Source organism: Erythrolamprus reginae, chromosome 5 (genome assembly GCF_031021105.1).
Source record: "Erythrolamprus reginae isolate rEryReg1 chromosome 5, rEryReg1.hap1, whole genome shotgun sequence".
NCBI lineage: Eukaryota > Metazoa > Chordata > Lepidosauria > Squamata > Dipsadidae > Erythrolamprus > Erythrolamprus reginae.
In genome coordinates this window covers 62,604,227-62,624,741 of record NC_091954.1, presented here as the reverse complement: position 1 = coordinate 62,624,741, position 20,515 = coordinate 62,604,227, and the positions used below count along the sequence as shown (strand labels likewise).

Below are 20,515 nucleotides of genomic sequence, written 5' to 3'. Positions count from 1 at the left end.
GAATTCTTCTAACTAAATTAAATAAGCTAGAGGTACCTGAACCCACTTGTAAGTGAATCACACACTTCCTAATAGACAGGAAGCAGCAGGTGAAGCTAGGCAAAATCGTATCAGATACCTGTACAATTAGCACAGGGTCCCCGCAAGACTGTGTACTCTCAACACTTCTTTTTTCTGTACATATATCAATGACGGCATCTCAAATAATCAATCTATTAAACTACTGAAATTTGTAGATAATAAAACAGCGATTGTTCTCATTAGAGATGATGAAACCGCATACAGATAGGAGGTTGAACAACTAGCCAGAACAATCTGGAACTAAACACACTCAAAACCGTAGAAATGGTGGTAGACCTTAAGAGAAACCCTTCCATTCTACCAACTCTTACAGTACTAGAAAATACATTATCAAAAGTAGAGACCTTCAAATTTCTAGGTTCAATCATATCGCAAGATCTAAAATGGTGACCTAACATCAAAAACGTCATCAAAAAACAAACAACAAAGAATATTCTTTCTGCGCAATTCAGGAAGCTCAAATTGCCCAAGGAGTTGCTGATACAGTTCTACAGAGGAATCATTGAGTCTGTCATCTGCACCTCTATAACTGTCTTCAGAGGATAATCAGAACTGCAGAAAAAAACAATTACAGCCAACCTGTCTTCCATTGAGGACCTGTATACTGCATGAGTAGCTCCGAGTCTTCGGAGAGGGGCGGCATACAAATCTAATAAATAGAAATAGAAATGAATCAAAAAGAGGACAGTGAAAATATTTATTGACCACTTGCATCCTGGACATAAAGTGTTTCAACTTCTACCTTCACAGTGATGCTGTAGACACACCAAGACAACTAGACACAATAAGTTTCTTCCCCAAACGCCATCACTTTGCTAAACAAATAATCCCACCACTGTCAAACTATTCACTAAGACTGTATTACTATTACTCTTTTCATTGTTCTTATCACCCATCTTCTGCAACCTGACTGTTTGACTGTAACCTGTTGCTTCTACCGTTAACATTTATATTGTTTCCTGTTTGCTTATTGTACCGTATGACAATCATTAAGTATTAATGATTCTTGACAAATGTATTTTTCCTTTATGTACACTGAGTGCATATGCCCCAAAGACAAATTCCTCGTGTGTCCAATAAAGTATTCTATTCTATTCCTATTTATTACTACTATAATTCGATCCATCCTTACTTCTAGTTCTGTTTTCCTTCCATCTTTTTCCCCATTATAATTTAATTAATTGGAACTGGATCTTGTTTGTATTTTGAATACCTCTACATGATTTGTTCTGAGGCATGTGTTCAACAACATTCAAAAGCATTAATGCTCTTGGGTTATTTAAACAAGGGCTTGGGAGACAAAAACTCTAGTTCTTGATGTATCCAACTAGCCAATTTAAAACTCAACTTCAACAAGTAGATAGAAATAAGAATCACTTTTTAAACAAACAGCTGCCTGGCAGACTTTTATATAATTGTGGTTTGAAGAACAGAGAAAAATCATACATGAAAAACAGAAGCTGCACCCCTTCTTAATAGCTACCAAGAGAAATTACAATTAAAAGCGTCGCCTCGAAATTTTAATAATTGCTAAGTGGGAAGAAACATAACAGCACACCAAACTTCAGTTTAGGCCCTTGGGAATAAGCTCCTTTGAACACAAGGGGACTTCAGTCAGCAAGAACGAGCCTAGAATCCTAAAGAATTGCATTAAACCAGCGTTTTTCAAACTTGCCAGCTTTAAGGTGTATTGAACTTGGACTTTCAAAATGCTGGCTGGAAAATCCTGAAAGTCCACACAGCTTAAAAGTGGCCGAGTTTGAAAAAGGCGCCGTTCAATCCAACGCGGCGCAGGAGACGTCCGCCCCACCCCCCCCAACGCCCCAGCCAAGCGTTCCGTCTGAATTCCCCGCTTCCTCCTTGATTCATTCTTCCCGCCCCTTTTCCCCCGCCGCGCAGCTGAGACCGTGACGCAACAGGCAGCGCTGAGAGCTTACATCTTGCCCGGTGCGTTTAATAAGCTTCCGCTTGAGCGGATGATTCGAAACATGGCGCTCTGTGTGTGTGTGTGTGTGTGTGTCCAGATTTTGGGTTGTATTTTCTTTCTGAGGTAATTGATTGCGAGGCGAAGTTATTCCGCTGTTAAAGAAAGTGTGGCGGAGTCAGCGTCTCTTTCGGGTCCTCTGAAGATAAAATTGATTTTCCTCCCCGACGAAAGGTACTTGGAATGAAGGATAAGAGACCTTTAAAGCTAGTGGGGGAAAGCCTCACTCTTCTGTTCTGAGAAGGCAGGTCGCATCCCCTCCCACCTCCTCAGGGGCATACTAGTTTTCGGCTCCCATCGTGGAACTATTATAGGAGACATAAGAAGGCCAGATATTGTCGAACGCATGCTCAAGTAAAATAGGTGACTATTTCAGCTCATATTTCTGTTTGGCCAGGTGAGTCCTGCAGAATAGACAATTCTGCTTCCAAAAGCAGCTTAGTGAAAGCTTGTGAAAGAAGCGGTGTGCCACAAGGGTCTGTTCTGGGTCCTATTCTTTTTAATATGTTTGTGAGTGACATAGGGGAAGGTTTGGTAGGGAAAGTTTGCCTATTTGCCGATGACTCTAAAGTGTGCAATAGGGTTGATATTCCTGGAGGGGTCTGTAATATGGTAAATGATTTAGCTTTACTAGATAAATGGTCAAAGCAATGGAAACTGCAGTTTAATGTTTCCAAATGTAAAATAATGCACTTGGGGAAAAGGAATCCTCAATCTGAGTATTGTATTGACAGTTCTGTGTTAGCAAATACTTCAAAAGAAAAGGATTTAGGGGTAATGATTTCTGACAGTCTCAAAATGGGTGAACAGTGCAGTCAGGCGGTAGGGAAAGCAAGTAGGATGCTTGGCTGCATAGCTAGAGGTATAACAAGCAGGAAGAGGGAGATTATGATCCCGCTATATAGAATGCTGGTGAGACCACATTTGGAATACTGTGTTCAGTTCTGGAGACCTCACCTACAAAAAGATATTGACAAAATTGAACGGGTCCAAAGACGGGCTACAAGAATGGTGGAAGGTCTTAAGCATAAAACGTATCAGGAACGACTTAATGAACTCAATCTGTATAGTCTGGAGGACAGAAGGAAAAGGGGGGACATGATCGAAACATTTAAATATATTAAAGGGTTAAATAAGGTTCAGGAGGGAAGTGTTTTTAATAGGAAAGTGAACACAAGAACAAGGGGACACAATCTGAAGTTAGTTGGGGGAAAGATCAAAAGCAACATGAGAAAATATTATTTTACTGAAAGAGTATTTATTTATTTATTTTATTTATTTATTTTGTCCAATGCACAATACATATTGAAGAGGATAGACATGAGTTATTATATATAAAGAAAGGATATAAAAGTCCAATACACAATGAGGGTTTTAGTGGGTATATATCAATATACACATAGTAAAATACATGATGAAGGTTATAGAGGAGATACTCATAGTAAAATATATCTAAGAAATAATAGAAAAGAAGATATAGGAATAGAATATATCAATGAAAGAATAGAAGAAGAGATATAGGAATAGAGGAAAAGTATATAGGAGATATAGGAGAGCAATAGGACAGGGGACGGAAGGCACTCTAGTGCACTTGTACTCGCCCCTTACTGACCTCTTAGGAATCTGGATAGGTCAACCGTAGATAATCTAAGGGTAAAGTGTTGGGGGTTTGGGGATGACACTATGGAGTCCGGTAATGAGTTCCACGCTTCGACAACTCGGTTACTGAAGTCATATTTTTTACTGTCAAGTTTGGAGCGGTTAATATTAAGTTTAAATCTGTTGTGTGCTCTTGTGTTGTTGTGGTTGAAGCTGAAGTAGTCACCGACAGGCAGGACGTTGCAGCATATGATCTTGTGGGCAATACTTAGATCTTGTTTAAGGCGTCTTAGTTCTAAACTTTCTAGGCCCAGGATTGAAAGTCTAGTCTCATAGGGTATTCTATTTCGAGTGGAGGAGTGAAGGGCTCTTCTGGTGAAGTATCTTTGGACATTTTCAAGGGTGTTAATGTCTGAGATGCGATATGGGTTCCAAACAGATGAGCTGTATTCGAGGATGGGTCTGGCAAAAGTTTTGTAAGCTCTGGTAAGTAGTGTGAGATTGCCAGAGCAGAAGCTACGTAGGATTAGGTTTACAACTCTTGAAGCCTTCTTGGCTATAATGTTGCAGTGGGCTTTGGCACTTAAATCTTTTGTTATTAGTATACCAAGGTCTTTAACCGAGTGGGGATTATCTGTGATAATTTGATTATTCAGTTCGTATTTGGAGTTCAGGTTCTTCTTCCCAATGTGTAGGACAGAGCATTTGCTAGTTGAGATTTGGAGTTGCCATGTGTTAGACCACTCAGAAACAGCGTCAAGGTCTTTTTGGAGAGTAGTTGTGTTATCGGTGGTGTTGAAGAGTTTTACATCATCGGCAAAGAGGACACAGTTGCTTGTGATGTAATCGCAAAGGTCATTGATGTAGAGAATGAAGAGCGTTGGTCCCAGTACACTACCTTGGGGAACACCGCTTTTAACTGGGACGGGGGTGGATATGGTGCTTCCTATTTTGACCACTTGTTGTCTGTTTGATAGGAATGCTGTAATCCAGCTGTGGAGGGATCCTGAGATGCCATAGGATTTGAGTTTTAGGAGTAGTTTGTCATGGACCACTGAATCAAAGGCTTTGCAGAAGTCAATATAAATTGCATCTGTAGATTTCCCTTGATCTAGATGAGTTGTCCATATATTTTTGCAGTGGAGGAGCTGCAGGTTGCAGGATAGTTTTTTTCTGAAACCAAATTGTTTATTAGAGAGCAAATTATTAGTTTCTAAATGGAGAGTAATTGATTTGTTTATAATTGATTCCATGACTTTGCATGGGACGCAGCATAGTGAAATTGGTCTGTAGTTATCTACAAGAGAGGGGTCTCCTTTTTTGAAGATGGGGATGACCATTGCTTTCGACCATAGCTTAGGAAGTGTGCTGGTTCTGAAGGATTTTTCAAAAATTATGCTTAGTGGTTCAGCTATGGCAGAAGAGAGCTTTTTTAGAAAGTATGCACATAGACCATCTGGTCCAACTGATAGAGAAGGTTTAAGGTCACGTAATGCTTTTTCAACTTGGTCTTCAGTAAAGTCTACTTGGGTTAAATCATTGAGGGAGTTTGAGGTGCGATTGATGAAATTGGGGGATGAGCCATTGCTGTTAACAAAGACAGAGCCAAAGAAAGAGTTGAAGAGGTTGGCTTTGGATGAATCATCATGGTATTCTTTGTTGTTGGGTCCTTTGAGAGGTGGGATTGGTCTAGAGTCTTTGAGTTTATTGTTGACAAAGTTGTAGAAAGCTCTATTAGATTTGGTGCGTAGGAGGTTTTCCTCTTGTTTGCTGTAGTAGTTAAGGCATTCTGCTTTTATTTGATTGCAAATGCTTTTATATCGGCTTTTGAAGTTGGAAACTTGTCCTTTTTTGTTTTTCCTCCAGAGAGATTTTTTTCTTGTTTGTAATTTTCTTATTGAGATGGGGAGGTTATTTTTTTTGTTTATGGTACATGTTAGAGGTACATGAAGTCTGATGATAATTTTCATTTCGAGTAGGAATGTGTTGTAGAGGTCATCAGTAGTGTAGCATTCAGAGAATAGAGTTTTCCAGTTTAATGTTGAGAGGTGGGCTTCAATGAGTTCGTAGTTCGCTTTTTTGAAATTGAATTTTGGATTTTTTCCTTGGAACAAACTTCCAGCAGACATGGTAGATAAATCCACAGTAACTGAATTTAAACATGCCTGGGATAAACATATATCCATCCTAAGATAAAATACAGAAAATAGTATAAGGGCAGACTAGATGGACCATGAGGTCTTTTTCTGCCGTCAGACTTCTGTTTCTAAGCTTTCATTACTATGAGTATAATCTTTCACAAACAAATTGCCTGTGCGTGTGTGTGTGTTATATATAACATGTATGTATCTCTACAGATATGCATACACGTATTACGGAAATGGGACAGCATATAAATCCAAATAAATAAATAAATAAATAAATATCAGAGAGAGAGAGAGAATGTGGATGGGGTGGCTTATAAATCCAAATAAATAAAGAAATAAATATCACAAACAGTGAGAGAGGGAGTGTCCTCTGGGAATGGGAGGGCATATAAATCCAAATAAATAAATATCACACACAGAAAGAGAGAGAGGGAGATTTATGTAGGAGTGTTAAAGGCTTGTGGTTTTAGCTATTCTAGTAGCAGATGCTCAAGTTGTTACCTTATGATTTAGATTGTTTGAGATCAATTAACCAGGGTTCCTACTTCAGTACTGTAATTAATGACTCCAGAATTCAAGCAATATTGTATACAATGATTTTACACTGAAAAAATGGAAATTGCTATCTTAACCTTGAAGTATTCTATCTTTTAAGCAGGTTAATCAATTCTCAAAATGGGGACACCTATATTGAACAAATCTAGATCATTATCCTGCACTCCAGAGAATTGTGAGAATTCTGTTCAAAGCAGTAGCTTAGGGAAACAGGTAATAAATATATCAAGAAATGTATTTTAATATATGTTTGTATATTTGATTATTTTTTAAAAAAAGTTCTTAATTGCATTTTTGTTAGTTAATGAGTGCAACCCTACGAGAACGGTTGAAGAAGACAAGAAGATCTTTTCATTCAAATTTTATTGTTGCCAAACAACTTAAAATAGATGATGAAAACAATAGTAATCAGAAGGAGACAACTTTATCTATGGAAGAACCATGTTCTGTTTCACATGTTGAGGATAAGTGCTTGAAAAAAGTTCCTGATGAAACTATGTGTTCGAAGAGTTCTGCAGAAGACAGATCACTATCTGAACAAAGTGGATACAATAAAGCTACGCACAATTCTTCCGAAGTTTTGTTGGGCACAGACTGTAAACAGTTGGAGCTGTTGGAGGAAAAGATGACAGTAATGAAGCAGCTTCAGGAAAAAGAAGACATTCTTCGAAGACTTAAATTGGTCAAACTATATAGAACAAAGGTGAGTAAAATAAATATTAAAACTTCAGAAATAGTTTTAAATAAATTTAAATATATTAAAAACAAACCCCGCAGATAAGGTTATTTTTAATGCTTCATTATGCTATTGCATTCCCAAATACTAACAAATCTTAGCATGTCATCAAGCCAATTTCTGTACTACTTCATTCTTCAATAATATATAAATTTTAACTGTAATAGAAATTGGCCATTTTCTTAATAAGATACTATTTCTTGACAATATGTAAAAGTCTATTTTTAAGTTGAAGCTGAAAAGACTTATTATGTAGTACTAATTGTATATAAAATATACTTGTACTCAATGTTATTCACCCAATCTTGCTTTTGCACACATTAAAATTATGATCCTTCCTTATAGAAGTCATATCCATTGCTTTAACTGCGCTCTTATGTATTTTGTTCTGGAAAGTAAGAAACATTTTTTCAAATGTTGTTATAATTCTACACCTAAATAAGATAAGTTATATTGTATGCAACAACATTCCATTTTAATGTTTCCTAATTAATGTACATTCAAAGTGACAATACAGTTAAACTAAGTCTAATAAGTTTTTTAAAATAGTTTTTGTATATGATATTTTGTTCTTTTAAGTGCAAAGTACATTACAAACATGGAGTAGGGGGGAAATCCTGATATTTATACTTCTAAATTCCATAAATTTCTGTCTCCAACCCCTGAGCCATGGCCCACTACCAGGCCATGGCCTATTCTGAATTTGGCCGTGCGAGTGACTAACTAGTGCATGTGTGTGCCAATCCGCCACTCCCATAGTCGAGCTGCTTGTATGTGCACCAGCCCACCACTCTCACAAGGTCCACCCAGCCCCCCTCTCCCCACTCCAGCCAGGCCAACCACTGCTCTATTGGAACCTTTATCTAGATTATCCATTTCAGCTATATCAACACACTAGTAGCTGGATACTCATGCTTTGCTGTAAAACTATGTGATCGGGCTTGATAAATGGACAGTTAAAACTTGAAACTTAATGAGTAGCTATGATTGGGCTTGATATATTGATACTTAAAGCTTGAAAATTTATGTAGCATGTGTAACTTCTTAGCATTAGAGCATGTTAATATAAGGCAACTGGCAGTTGAAACAGTTCTTTTTAGGTGGGGAGGGAGAGTAGAATGTCTAAACTCCTTAGCATCAGAGTGTGTTAATGTAGTATAAAAATACTAATGATCTGATGGTCATTTCAAAAAATCCTTTCTTAGCGATCACCTAGAAGCCAAGATGCCAAGTTTCAAGTTTGTAGGCTTTACAGTTCTGGAGATTTTGTGATGAGTGAGTGGCATTTGGCTTTTATATATATATGACACTATAAATATTGCTTTTTTCTATTTCCCTACAGAATAATTCAGAAGAGTTACAGCTTCTGATATCAAAATGGAGAAAGAGTTCCCAAGCAATTTTGTATGAGCTGCAATCAGCCTTATCTACTGATAACAAGAAATTAAGTTTGACTCAATTGATTGATAGTTTTGGATTAGATGACAAACTCTTACATTATATCCGAACAGATGAAGAATTTACAGCTCCATAAAAATTAGTGTTTATTTCACTCTTTAAAATATATTAAAAGATTATTATTTTCAGGAATTTAATCTAAATTCTGAGCTGTATGACCAGATTATTATAAAACCCTACTACCTCTTTTTGTTTCTTTTTTTAGTCCACCCTCTATATTTAAATCCTGGACATTTGCTCCTCCTTATTTAATACATTAAACTCCAACACCCTGCTGTTATGTCCCTTCTATGTGTTGTTAATCCAGACTCTCTTGAAATTACAATCTCTCAGCCAATTTCATTTTCCAAGTTGCTTTAGACTACTTCTCCATACTCAAGGAATGAATTTTTAAAATTCCCTTGCACATCTTTTGCTTTTGTAAAAGTGGAATGTCTAAATATACCAATTTTAGTTTGACAACAGTAGTCTGTTACAATACGAACTGGTAAATTTATTTGAATGTATTGTGAATATAAATATGTTGAAGTGATCAAAATGAATTATGACACAATATTTATAAAAGTATCTTAATGTAATAAAGAGAAAGATAAATTCAGGAAGGTTGAAAGAAAAACTACCTTGCCTAAGAGTGTTTATTGCTAAAATTGTTGCACATCAAAGAAAGCTGGGAATGTTCTCATTCTCAATCTTTCCACTTCAGCTTGAAGGGCGGCCAACTCCTGGGCTTGGGCTTTTGCAAGATCTATCAGCTGCTGTCGTTGTATAATGTCCTCATAATGCTCCTTAGCAATGTTTTGGTTCAGTAGTTCCGAGTCTGTTTTTTAAACAAAAATGTTCAGAATAGAATCATTGAACTAATTACCAGTCTTTTCCAACTTTTTTCAAATTTACTATAGGACGATGGTAATGATATACATCATTATATGATTGATGAAACAGTTCATTTGCACCTCAAACAGCTTTTATAATTTTTTATGTATGTATTTATTAGATTCATTTGCTGCCCATCAGTATTACTAAAAGGCTTACTGAATGAAGTGATCCAGTTGCTAGTGGTAGAAGATCGGTGACTGTCTCCTCAAAACCATTGAAATAAACTTAAAATAATAATAGAAATTTTAGAATAGTATATATTGCAATGCTTAATATGGCAGTTGGTAATTGACCTAGGAAAATGTACAGACTTTGATAATATCCAAATTATTTAGGGGGAAGGGGGGAAATGATTTTTCATAATAAGTAAATTCACTAGCTGCATGATCCATCATGATTTTTGGGGATGATATCCTTGCATGTGACTTACCAGTAGCCTCATAAATGTGCCGCCTTTCTGATACAATAACAAGCATTTCTTGTAATTTCCTGCTTAACTTCTGGTTTGATACCTCTTTTAAGTTTATTTGTTTTTCTAATTCTTTAATTACGTTTTCTTTTTGTTCTATATTTTTCTTGTGAACCTGTTAATTACAATCAAAATTATTAAAAAGGATTCTTTTGAATATATTAAGTGAAAAGATGCTAAAACAAATTTTATTTCTTCTGTGAAGGAGGATAATCTTAGCTTTTAATATGATTTAGTTCAAAGTTTTAAAATGGAGCAAGTAATAAAAGTATTAAGACAAAGTGAGGGGTGCCAATGATTATAGACCTTATTTTGGTAGGTGGCTTCTTCCTCAGTAAGAAGCAGAAGTAATTGTATTACTAAAACAGAAGTACTGGACCATATAAAAGATTTGGATCCAAAGCAGGCAAAGGTGCTTTTAATCTGGTAGGAGTTCTTTCTGTTTCTACTGGTTTCTCTTTAAAGAAACTGGCTTTTTCTGAGCTTCTATAGTAGCTATATAAGCTCAAATCAAAAAAGAGGAATTGTTTTTGTTTTCCTGCATCTATCTAGGCAGACCCAGGAAAAGGTACATATTCTTTAAGATGTATATGATAGGTATGAGAAAATGCCTATGACATGTTTGAAACACTTTTGCCTGCTTTGTACCTGAACACTGCATTTTTGATGCTTTATAATTCTGGTATGAATGTTAACAAAAACAACAGAACATGCATAGAATTGGATCATAATTCTTGTTAGGGGATGAATATTTAGCTTTTAAAGTACTATTATAGTACAGTTTAGGCCAAATCCTTGAGGTCATGTATGACTAGCAGAAGATACTTAAGCGTCATCAATATATAAATATTTTTTTCAAATTATTTATATATTATCTACTTTAAATAGTTCAGGTTATAAGTTCAATAATGCAAGATGAGGAGACCACTGAGGTAAGATTGATAGTACACTCTTAAATGTTTGAAGAAAAATGATACTAAGGTAATAATAAGCAAATAAAATAAAGAACTAGTATAAACTATTCTTCAATGTTGTCTCTTGATATAAATAAATAAAGATAACTAATAGCTAGAAGGAGAAGATTAACTAATATATATATGATATATTCAGATAGAGGGAGAAAAATCACAGTTGATTTATATGATTATTCTGAAGTAAGTAGAGGCAGAATTGAACAGCATCTATTGAAATAAGTCCTACTGACTCGAAGTCCCAAAATAATCTCATCTATTGTGGTAGCTGGGGATGGACACTTGTGCGCAAACAAGTTTGCAAATAAAATTGTTCTAATAAGAGTTAAATCTTTTTTATGAAGCAAGCTTTGTATACCATGAGGAAAAAAAGGGTTGGGAGATCACTCAAAAAAGAAATGTTTCCGGTCACAAATTAGGACTGTAGTCTGAAAGTTACAAATGTGGTAAAAGCAAAAGTAGAAGTGATTGGAAGCATTTCATAGCATTAGTCAGAATTCAAAATTGTTTTCCTTTCACAAGTATTAATATGATAAACTAAGATAAATACGTTGAGTATGTAGCATATTCCATATTTCTTTATTACACTTTACCTTGTCTAGAAAATTAAATGTTCCTTCCATTACTGATACTTCATGATTCATCCGCTTATCGTAGTTTAAGACTGATAAGAACTATGAAATTAAAAACAAAAGATCAAACTAATATAGTTGATGCTTCCTGATAAAATCCTAGATTCGCAATATTAACATAGCAAAAGTAAACTTTCAAAGGAAGATTGTTCTGCTTTCTAGCAACAATTCTTAACAGTCACTCATGTCCTCATCACCTCGAGGTTCGACTACTGTAATTCTCTCTACATGGGGCTACCTTTGAAGAATGTTCGGAAACTTCAGATCGTGCAGAATGCAGCTGCGAGAGCAATCATGGGCTTCTCTAAATATGCCCATGTTACTCCAACACTCCGCAGTCTGCATTGGTTGCTGATCAGTTTCCGGTCACAATTCAAAGTGTTAGTTATGACCTATAAAGCCCTTCATGGCATCGGGCCAGAATATCTCCGGGATCGCCTTCTGCCGCACGAGTCCCAACGACCAGTTAGGTCCCACAGAGTTGGCCTTCTCTGGGTCCTGTCGACTAAACTGTCGTCTAGCAGGACCCAGGGGAAGAGCCTTCTCTGTGGTGGCTCCGACCCTCTGGAACCAGCTCCCCCCAGAGATTAGGATTGCCCCCACCCTCCTTGCCTTTCGGAAACTCCTTAAAACCCACCTCTGCCGTCAGGCATGGGGGAATTGAAATATCTCCCCCTTGCCCATGTAGTTTTTGTGTATGATTCGACTGTGTGCTTGTTTTTTATATATTGGGGCTCTTTTGGATTTTTTAACTTAAAACTGTAATTTAGATTGCGAAATATTAGATTTGTTACTATGTTTTGTTTACCATTGTTGTGAGCCGCCCCGAGTCTACTAATCTAATCTAATCTAATCCTTAAGTAAATTCACATTTATCTCCAAAGGCTTTTATTGAATTAGCAGACTATAGTATCCAGGCTCGGATATAATGCATTTAAGTTATTCTTAAGATGGTGAACCCTTCTGAAATGTTAAATATTTGTTTGATTTATTATCTACGTAAGTCATAAAATAGATAAAACCTAATTTACCAAATGAGTTTAAAAATATAGTTTTTTATTTTATTGAATAAAGTGACCCAAAGCTATATATTTGAACCTTTGCTTTCACTAAGTAGCATATTTTTCTTGGGAAGCATCAACTTCAAGAATTTCTGATAACTTGATTAGGCCTACACATCAACTAGGGGGAATTTACAATAGTTCATTCCTCCTTAAAGAACACTTCAATTCAGAAAGTTGGTGAGCTTCCTCATGTGAACTGCCATTTCATATCTTTTCACATTTCTATAGAATTAAGGTCAATACTTTAACTTGGCCATTTCAGAACATTTACTTTCTTCTGCTTTAACTATTATTTAATTGTACAACTTGCGTGTTTGGGGTTGTTGTTTTGTTGTTATGATCCACTTCCTCAGTTCAAAGACAAATACCCTGATATTTTCCTGTAGAATTTGTTGATATAATTCAGAATTCCATGAATGATGTCAAGCCATTCTGATTTAGAGGTAGCAAGCAATGATACTGCCATCACCATATTTCATAGATGAGATAAGGCCCTCCCACTGGAAGGCAGTGTTTGTCTTTTGTGAAACAAAAAACATTTCATCTAAGCCAAAAAGTTCTCTTTTGGTCTCATCTGCCTATTCAACATTCTTCCAATAGTCTTCTGGATTAACCACATATTTATGAGAAACTGTCTATTGTTTGGAAGAGTAGTGGTTTTCTCCTTGTAATTCTCCCACATCATTGTTCAGTGTTCTAATAGTGCTCTCATGAACATTGATATTTGCCAATAGGACAGAGGTCTTTCGTTCCTTAGATGTTTTCCTTGGCTATTTGAAATTTCCTCACATTTGATGAGATCTTGCCTGTCAACATGCCTCATACTTGATGAGATCTTGGTTACCAATTAGAACAAGGAAGGATAAGAATGGTGCTGAATTGCCTCCATATATACATACTGTAGTGTGCCTGTGCAAGATTGGTAAAGTCAGAATTCTTTGGGAATAGTTTTTAATCTTTTCCATCCTGGTGTGTATCAACAATTATTTTCAGAGGTCCTCAGAAATCTTCCTTGTTTAAGCCATGACACACCTCTACATAACCGTGTTGTGAAGAGCAGACTTAATCAAAATTTATTTTTTTATTTATTTGATTTTTTTATGCCACTCTTCTTAGACTCAGGGCGTCTTACAACATGTTAGCAATAGCATTTTTTAACAGAGCCAGCATGTTGCCCCCACAATCCGGGTCCTCATTTTACCCACCTCGGAAGGATGGAAGGCTGAGTCAACCTTGAGCTGGTGATGAGATTTGAACCGCTGACCTACGGAACTACAGTAAGCTTCAGTGGCCTGCAGTACTGCACTCTACTTACTGTGCCACTTCGGCCGAGAATTCTATTCAGATTTTCCACACTTGTATTCTTATTGACTGAAATACAGTACCTGTAATTTGGGATGAACTTTGGGAATGAGGGGAAGAGATGTTGCCTAGGAAAATCAGAAAAGGGGTACAGGAGCCCTTAGTGGTCAGTGAAGGAAATTTAGGAAGGACCGACACTATGGATCAAAAGTGGCAGTGGGACATTTGTACATCCAAATAGGTTTTAGGACTTGTGTGGACAAAATATAATGTTTGGGTCATATTTATGAAGAAATATTGAACATTTAAAAGGTTCACAAACTTTAAGCACCACTATAATGCAGAATAAAATACAGAAAGATCTCATGCAAGTATTGATGAGATAGGTAGAATAGCAATAGTAAATAGACTTGTACATCACTTCATAGTGTTTTACAGCACTCTTTATGATATGCATTTTCTAATACAGTTACATATTTTATATCATAAGTATTTGAAAATATGAACTTACAATCTGATGATCTTTTGTAACATTTAGTCTTTGTATATCTCGAGCCTTTTGATTCAAATCTTGAACTTGCATCTTCATTTTTTGATGTTCCCATTCCAGCTGAAATATCCCTTTACGGAAATCTTTACTTTCTACCATACTGGCAATCTTTTTTTCTCCTTGAGCCTTGAAAAAAATAAATATTTCTTTGTGCAACACAACATTTTAAAACTGCATTCTGATATCAGGTAGATTAAATTTCATAAAACTGAAGGGAAAATGGCAAAGTTAACTCTTTTAAAATGAACAGTGAATATGATGGATTTAAAAGTAAAGATAGCCACACACCATAATAAAGAAAAGTCATTGACATTATATGCTCACTGGTATTTTAGGTTAAGTGTTAGGAGAATTACGCTAGTTGGAGCTTGTAATATGTGATAAGAGAATTAAAATAAGGTTGGTTATGTTACTTTAAAACTAGAACTACGTTTTATTAAAAGTTGTAAATGCAAAGAAAACAATTCTTCATATAAGTCATCTGCAAAGGCTTTATCTTTTCAAAGCAAAATTGTTACCCAGATCATGCTGTTCAGCTCTTCAATAATAGTCCTGTTGATCAGAATTGCATCTGTGTAATCTGGTATTAAGTTGGGGCCATCTAGTTCCACTTGTCCTTGTTTAAAGAGGAACTGGACCATCAAATCTAATTGAAATTTCATTTTCTGCTCTCGAAGCCTAGAGTTAAATATAACTTATTGTAACATTTTACCATGATTTAAAACAAAACAAAACACATATTACATTATATTAGGTACTGATTTATCTAACTATACAGATAAATCCTCAGGTTATGTCCATTCAGCAACTGTTCAAAATTATGAGGATACTGAAAAAGTTGTCTTACAACCAGTCTTCACGTTTGCAACCAGCAAAGTATTCTATCATCAAATTACCAAAATTAAAGCATTTGGTGACTGATCTGCGTTTATGACCATTACACCATTCTATGATCATGTTCTGCTTTGCATTAACTCTCCACCACCATCTGCTTATCTCTCCCCATCTTTGCCCTTTTGCACAACACAGCCAAGAGAAAGAGGCTGCTATATTCTGCTGTCTACCTGCTGTGGCCCTCCTGCCATCCCAGATGACTTGCTTTCTTCTTTGCCTTACCTCCCCTCTGACTAGGTACTCATATACATGAGTACAATATTGTTATGAGATAATATACACAAGTACAAAGATCGAATAATATAATATAAAAGAAAAAAGCAAACTTACAAATTGATCTCAGTAAAAACATGCTCAATGTCTTTCCGCAGCTGTTCATCATCTTCAATTCTTTTTTGAAGGAAAGTTTGCATCTCTGCTAATGTCATTGCTTTTTGCTTCACCTTTGCAAAAGGGAAAATAATCTTTAGGAATTTAAGATGAATACTACTTTCAAATCATATTAAATTGTTTTTTACGTCATTCATTTACATATAGAGGCTGATGAAACATTTGATGCCCATGAAAATAACAAATCACTTTTTGCAAAATAAAAACCAGAAAGGATTTAAAAAGCAAACCACCTTCCTGTGCATGACTGAGATGCTGTGTGGTTCCCATTAGTTCAGTTCTGAGAGTATTATTTGTTTGTATATGACATAAAGATAAAATCTGATTTTAAATAAGGGACTTTATTTATTTATTTATTTATTTATTTATTTATTTATTTATTTATTTATTTATTTATTAAATTTGTATGCCGCCCCTCTCCGCAGACTTGGGGCGGCTCACAACAGCAACAGAAAACAATATATAATACAAATTCAATAATTAGAAAGCTAAAAAGAACCATTGTACCTACCTGAACGGTCTTCTTAGTGCACTGGAAGGAGAGTCCAATATGGGTTATTCTCAATCCTATTGGTCGAGACTGAGTTTAAAATTAACATAATATTAGGCACCGCCCCTTGCCTGCCCCCAGTGAGCTCAGTTTTAAAAACGAAAGGTAATATAATCCAACACAATTTTATTAAGCCAAATATATAAATATATATAACATTAACCAAAACCAACCGAACCCAGCTTCCCTGAAACAATCCAATACTGGGTGGGTTTGGACTCTCCTTCCAGTGCACTGAGAAGACCGTTCAGGTAGGTACAACGGTTCTTCTCCATTGCATCTGGAAGGAGAGTCCAATATGGGATATACCCAAGTTCCAATTTAAATGGGAGGGAGATTGTTAAGTCAGGGCAGCTGGAGAGGAACACACCCTCTGAAATACCCTCCTCCCAAAGGATGCCTCAGCTGAAGCATAGGCATCCAGTCTATAATGTCTAGTGAACGTAGAAGGTGTCGTCCAAGTTGTAGCCCAGCATATGTCCTCGATCGAGGCTTGAGTTCTCCAAGCTGCTGACGTGGCTGCACTGCGAGTAGAGTGCGCCATGACCCCTTGAGGGGGCTTCTGAGCTCTAGCCTTGTACACCTCCCCTATGCAGTCCCGGATCCATCGACTAATTGAACTGGGAGAAACGCCCAGACCCATTTTTGGCTCTGCAAAAGAGACAAACAACGACTCAGACTTCCTAAAGGACTCGGTTCTTCTAATGTAGATCTTAACCGCTCGTGTAATATCTAGTTTGTGCCACCGAAGTTCTGTAGGGTGGCTTCCGTGCGAGCAAAAGTCCGGCAAGATCAGCTCTTGTTTCCTGTGGAATAACGAGTTGACCTTAGGAAGAAAGGTCGGGTCCAAACGTAGGACCACCCGGTCCGGATAAAAGATGCAGAGGTCTGGTCTGGTGGATAACGCAGACAAATCCGATGTGATAGCCACGTCTGGCTGATGTGATAGCCACTAGAAAGACCGTCTTGATGGAAAGAAATTTGAGCTGGATGGATCTCAAAGGCTCAAAGGGTGGACCAGTCAGAGCCTTCAACACTAGGGATAAGTCCTACGTTGGGAATCTATGCAGTGGTGGAGGGTGCTTGTTCATAGCACTCCTGAGAAAGTCCCGTATCCAAGGGTGAATAGCCAAAGAGCGGTATTCTGGCAACCGAATAACGGTTGCCAATGCCTCCACGTGCCTCCTCAGGGTGTTTGGAGTTAGTCCTTTTTCGAGGCCCAATTGCAAAAATTCCAGTACAGTAATTATTTGAGCCCTTTCCGGTTCCATATCTTTTCCGTTACAGAACTTACAAAAGGCCGACCACGTTGCCTGATAAATCCTGGATGTGGATGGCCGGCGGGCAGCCTGCATTGTGGCAATGATACTGTCTGGTAAAGATTGCTCCCTCAGCTTGTTCCTTTCAAATGCCAAACGGCTAATTGAAACCATTGCGGGTCTGGGTGATAGACTGACCCTTGGCTGAGTGTGATTATCTTGTCCAGAATCCTCCAAGGTGGGGAGATCGACAGAGCTACTAAGTCCGAGAACCACGGGCGGCGTGGCCAATGTGGTGCAACAAGCAACACTTCCGCCTCCTCCAGTAGAATTTTGTCTATCACTCTTTGAATCAAATTCGTTGGAGGGAAGGCGTATAAGAGGCCGCGTGGCCAGCTCGACCTCAGGGCGTTGATTTTCTCTGCCGTGGGTGAATGGAACCGAGAATAGAACCTGGGGAGCTGTGCATTGGTGTGAGAGGTGAACAAGTCCACCAGCGGTGTCCCGAATCGAAGCGTGATCCTGTGGAACAACTGCGGATCCAGTCTCCACTCCATGGGGTCCAAGGTGGTTCAGCTCAGCCAATCGGCCTGGACATTGTTGACGCCTGCTATGTGCTCTGCAGATAGAGAAGCCAAGTTGTATTCGGCCCAATTGAAAACAACCGTGGCCTCCCTCATGAGGCGTGGTGATCTCGTGCCTCCCTGGTGGTTGAGGTAGGCCTTTGTTGCCACATTGTCCGTTAAGACTAACACGTGTTTCCCCTGAACCAAAGCCACAAAATGTTGGAGCGCTAAGAACACAGCCCGGAGCTCCAGAAGGTTGATGTTTACCGGGCTGAGGTCCTCCTTGGTCCAAAGTCCTTGTGCCACTTGGAGGTCTATGTGCGCGCCCCAACCCGACAAACTGGCGTCTGTAGTCATGACGACCTGATCGTGAGTCTGGAACGAACACCCCTGAAACAGGGCTGGCGAAGTCCACCAGGCCAAAGACGTCCTGACCCTCTGTGGAAGCCTGATTTGCTTGCATGACTGGCCCAGTTTTGCCCTCTGGGCCGGAAGCAGAAACCCTTGCAACGGGTGGATGTGATGCCTGGCCCACGGCACGATCCCTATACACGAGACCATGGTCCCCAGCAGCCTGGACAGTGAGGCTAGGGAGACTTTCTGTTGTCTCTGGACGGAGGTTATCAAGGCTATGATGTTGTCCTGCCTGTCCGGTGAAAGTGACACTATGCTTGTAGTTGTGTCTATTATCGAGCCCAGATGCAGGAGCCTTGTAGATGGTTCCAGTTGGCTCTTGGGAATATTGATTGTAAAGCTGTGTTCCTCCAGAACCTTCATCGTAAGGTGGAGGTCTTGGTGCGCCCCTGCCTGCGACTTGGACAAAATGATTATATCATCCAAGTATGCCATCAGGCGGACGGACTGCGTGCGCAGATGTGCTGTAAGCACATCCAGCAACTTCGTGAAGGTGCGAGGGGCCGATGACAGGCCGAATGGCATGGCCCTGTACTGATAATGTGTCCCCTCTACACAGAATCGGAGATACTTGCGATGTGGTGGAAAGATCGGCACGTGCAGATAAGCCTCCTTCAGGTCTAAGGAGGTAAGGAAGTCCCGAGGGCGCACTGCCGCTAGGATAGTATGCAGAGTGTGCATCCTGAATCTTCGGTAAAGAATGTATAGATTCAACTGTTTCAGATTCAGAATTAAGCGACACCCCCCCGATGCCTTGGGGACTATGAACACCATAGAATAAAATCCCGTGCCCTCTGCGTGTTTGGGCACAGGCTCTATGGCCTGGATCTCCAGGAGGTGGCTTATTTCTTGGTGTAGTTCCTTCCTTTTGATGGGGTTCCGTGGTCTTGGACAGTGCAGGAATCGGTTGGGTGGGGGCTGAATGAACTCCAACCGCAGTCCCTGTGTTACTGTAGATAGTGCCAATTTGTCTGAGGATGTGGCACGCCCGGAGGTACTGTAAAGGTGGAGCTTCCCTCCTACTGGCTGTGTCATGGTAAAGTCATTTGGGGCGTTTAAAACCCCTCTGTCTGGAACCACGAAATGGGCGTCTAGTTGGTTGATATCCCCTTGTCCTGTCTTGAAATGGCGCTCGGTCATTTCTGTAGGTATTTTGGTTGAAATTGCCCTGCGAGAAGGGCCTAAATGCTTGGCTTGACCGTGAAGTGTCCCAACGAAAGGACTGGCGCCGGTTGTAGGGATTATGGCGGTGATCTTGTCCCCTCTTGGACCTTGGAAGTACAGTGATCCCTCGATTTGCGCGTTCTCGATTAGCGCGAAATGCTGCAACGCGGTTTTTCAAAAAATATTAATTAAAAAATAAGTCCGCGTTTTTTTTCCTACACCACGGTTTTTCCCGCCCGATGACGTCATACTGATTGCTGATTGGCCAAGGGAAGGAAGGAGGGAGGGAGAGAAGGGAAGGAGGGAGGGTTGCCATTGCCATTGCCGCCAGCGCTGCCCCAAGAAAGCCGGTGAGAGGAAGGAAGGAGGGAAGGAGGGAGGGAGAGAAGGGAAGGAGGGAAGGAAGGAGGGAGGGAAGGAGGGAGGGTTGCCATTGCCATTGCCGCCAGCGCTGCCCCAAGAAAGCCGGTGAGAGGAAGGAAGGAGGGAAGGAGGGAGGGAGGGAAGGGAAGGAGGGAAGGAGGGAGGGTTGCCATTGCCATTGCCGCCAGCGCTGCCCTGTGGGTAGCGGCAAGGAGCCCGGAAAAATCACCATTGCCTCCGAACTTGCGTCGCTCCACCTTCTGCGCATGTGCGGCCATGGAACAAAGGGCGCGCATGCGCAGATGGTGTTTTTACTTCCGCATCCAGTATAACGCGGAAATCGGTTAGCGCGGGAGGTCTTGGAACGTAACCCCCGCGCTAACCGAGGGATCACTGTATCTTCCGTTTGTCCTTGTCCTCTATGAGGACTTTTTCCAATATGTCTCCAAAAAGTTGAGACCCCTGGAAGGGCGATGAGGCCAGGCGCCATT

General features: G+C 39.1%; 3 protein-coding genes across 15 annotated transcripts in view; 1 reads left to right on the top strand and 2 right to left on the bottom strand.

Annotated features, from left to right (window-relative positions):
- COL17A1 (collagen type XVII alpha 1 chain) overlaps positions 1 to 20,515 on the bottom strand; it is a 250,351-nt gene that overhangs the window by 116,608 nt on the left and 113,228 nt on the right. The gene's annotated exons all lie outside the window — the stretch shown is intronic.
- SFR1 (SWI5 dependent homologous recombination repair protein 1) lies at positions 1,954 to 9,176 on the top strand. 9 transcript variants are annotated; one of them, XM_070752764.1, is made up of 4 exons: positions 1,954 to 2,028; positions 6,470 to 6,579; positions 6,668 to 7,069; positions 8,445 to 9,176. In XM_070752764.1, the coding sequence occupies exons 2-4, from the start codon at positions 6,487 to 6,489 to the stop codon at positions 8,634 to 8,636; spliced, it is 687 nt and encodes a 228-aa protein (XP_070608865.1). In that variant the 5' UTR covers positions 1,954 to 2,028; positions 6,470 to 6,486; the 3' UTR covers positions 8,637 to 9,176. The 9 variants fall into 9 exon arrangements, with proteins under 9 accessions (XP_070608865.1, XP_070608866.1, XP_070608859.1 ...); XM_070752765.1 differs by having other exon boundaries at positions 1,977 to 2,028; positions 6,467 to 6,579; XM_070752758.1 differs by having other exon boundaries at positions 1,991 to 2,239; positions 6,467 to 6,579.
- CFAP43 (cilia and flagella associated protein 43) overlaps positions 6,713 to 20,515 on the bottom strand; it is a 67,930-nt gene continuing 54,127 nt past the window's right edge. For 3 of the 5 annotated variants that reach the window (XM_070752754.1, XM_070752757.1, XM_070752756.1), the window contains exons 34-40: positions 15,649 to 15,761; positions 14,943 to 15,102; positions 14,386 to 14,550; positions 11,470 to 11,550; positions 9,867 to 10,020; positions 9,181 to 9,377; positions 6,713 to 6,976 (exon numbers count right to left, since the gene is read on the bottom strand). In XM_070752754.1, the coding sequence (XP_070608855.1) occupies positions 9,202 to 9,377; positions 9,867 to 10,020; positions 11,470 to 11,550; positions 14,386 to 14,550; positions 14,943 to 15,102; positions 15,649 to 15,761 (849 nt within the window). In that variant the 3' untranslated portion in view covers positions 6,713 to 6,976; positions 9,181 to 9,201. Of the gene's footprint in view, positions 6,977 to 7,401; positions 7,491 to 9,180; positions 9,378 to 9,866; positions 10,021 to 11,469; positions 11,551 to 14,385; positions 14,551 to 14,942; positions 15,103 to 15,648; positions 15,762 to 20,515 lie in introns of all 5 variants that reach the window. The other 2 variants (XR_011559195.1, XM_070752755.1) reach the window with 2 other exon arrangements.

Coding starts and splice junctions, on each gene's coding strand:
- SFR1 (XM_070752764.1), top strand. CDS start 6,487: ATGGGGACACCTATATTGAACAAATCTAGATCATTATCCTGCACTCCA. Junction 6,580..6,667: donor GCAGTAGCTTAGGGAAACAG/GTAATAAATATA, acceptor CATTTTTGTTAG/TTAATGAGTGCAACCCTACG. Junction 7,070..8,444: donor TCAAACTATATAGAACAAAG/GTGAGTAAAATA, acceptor ATTTCCCTACAG/AATAATTCAGAAGAGTTACA.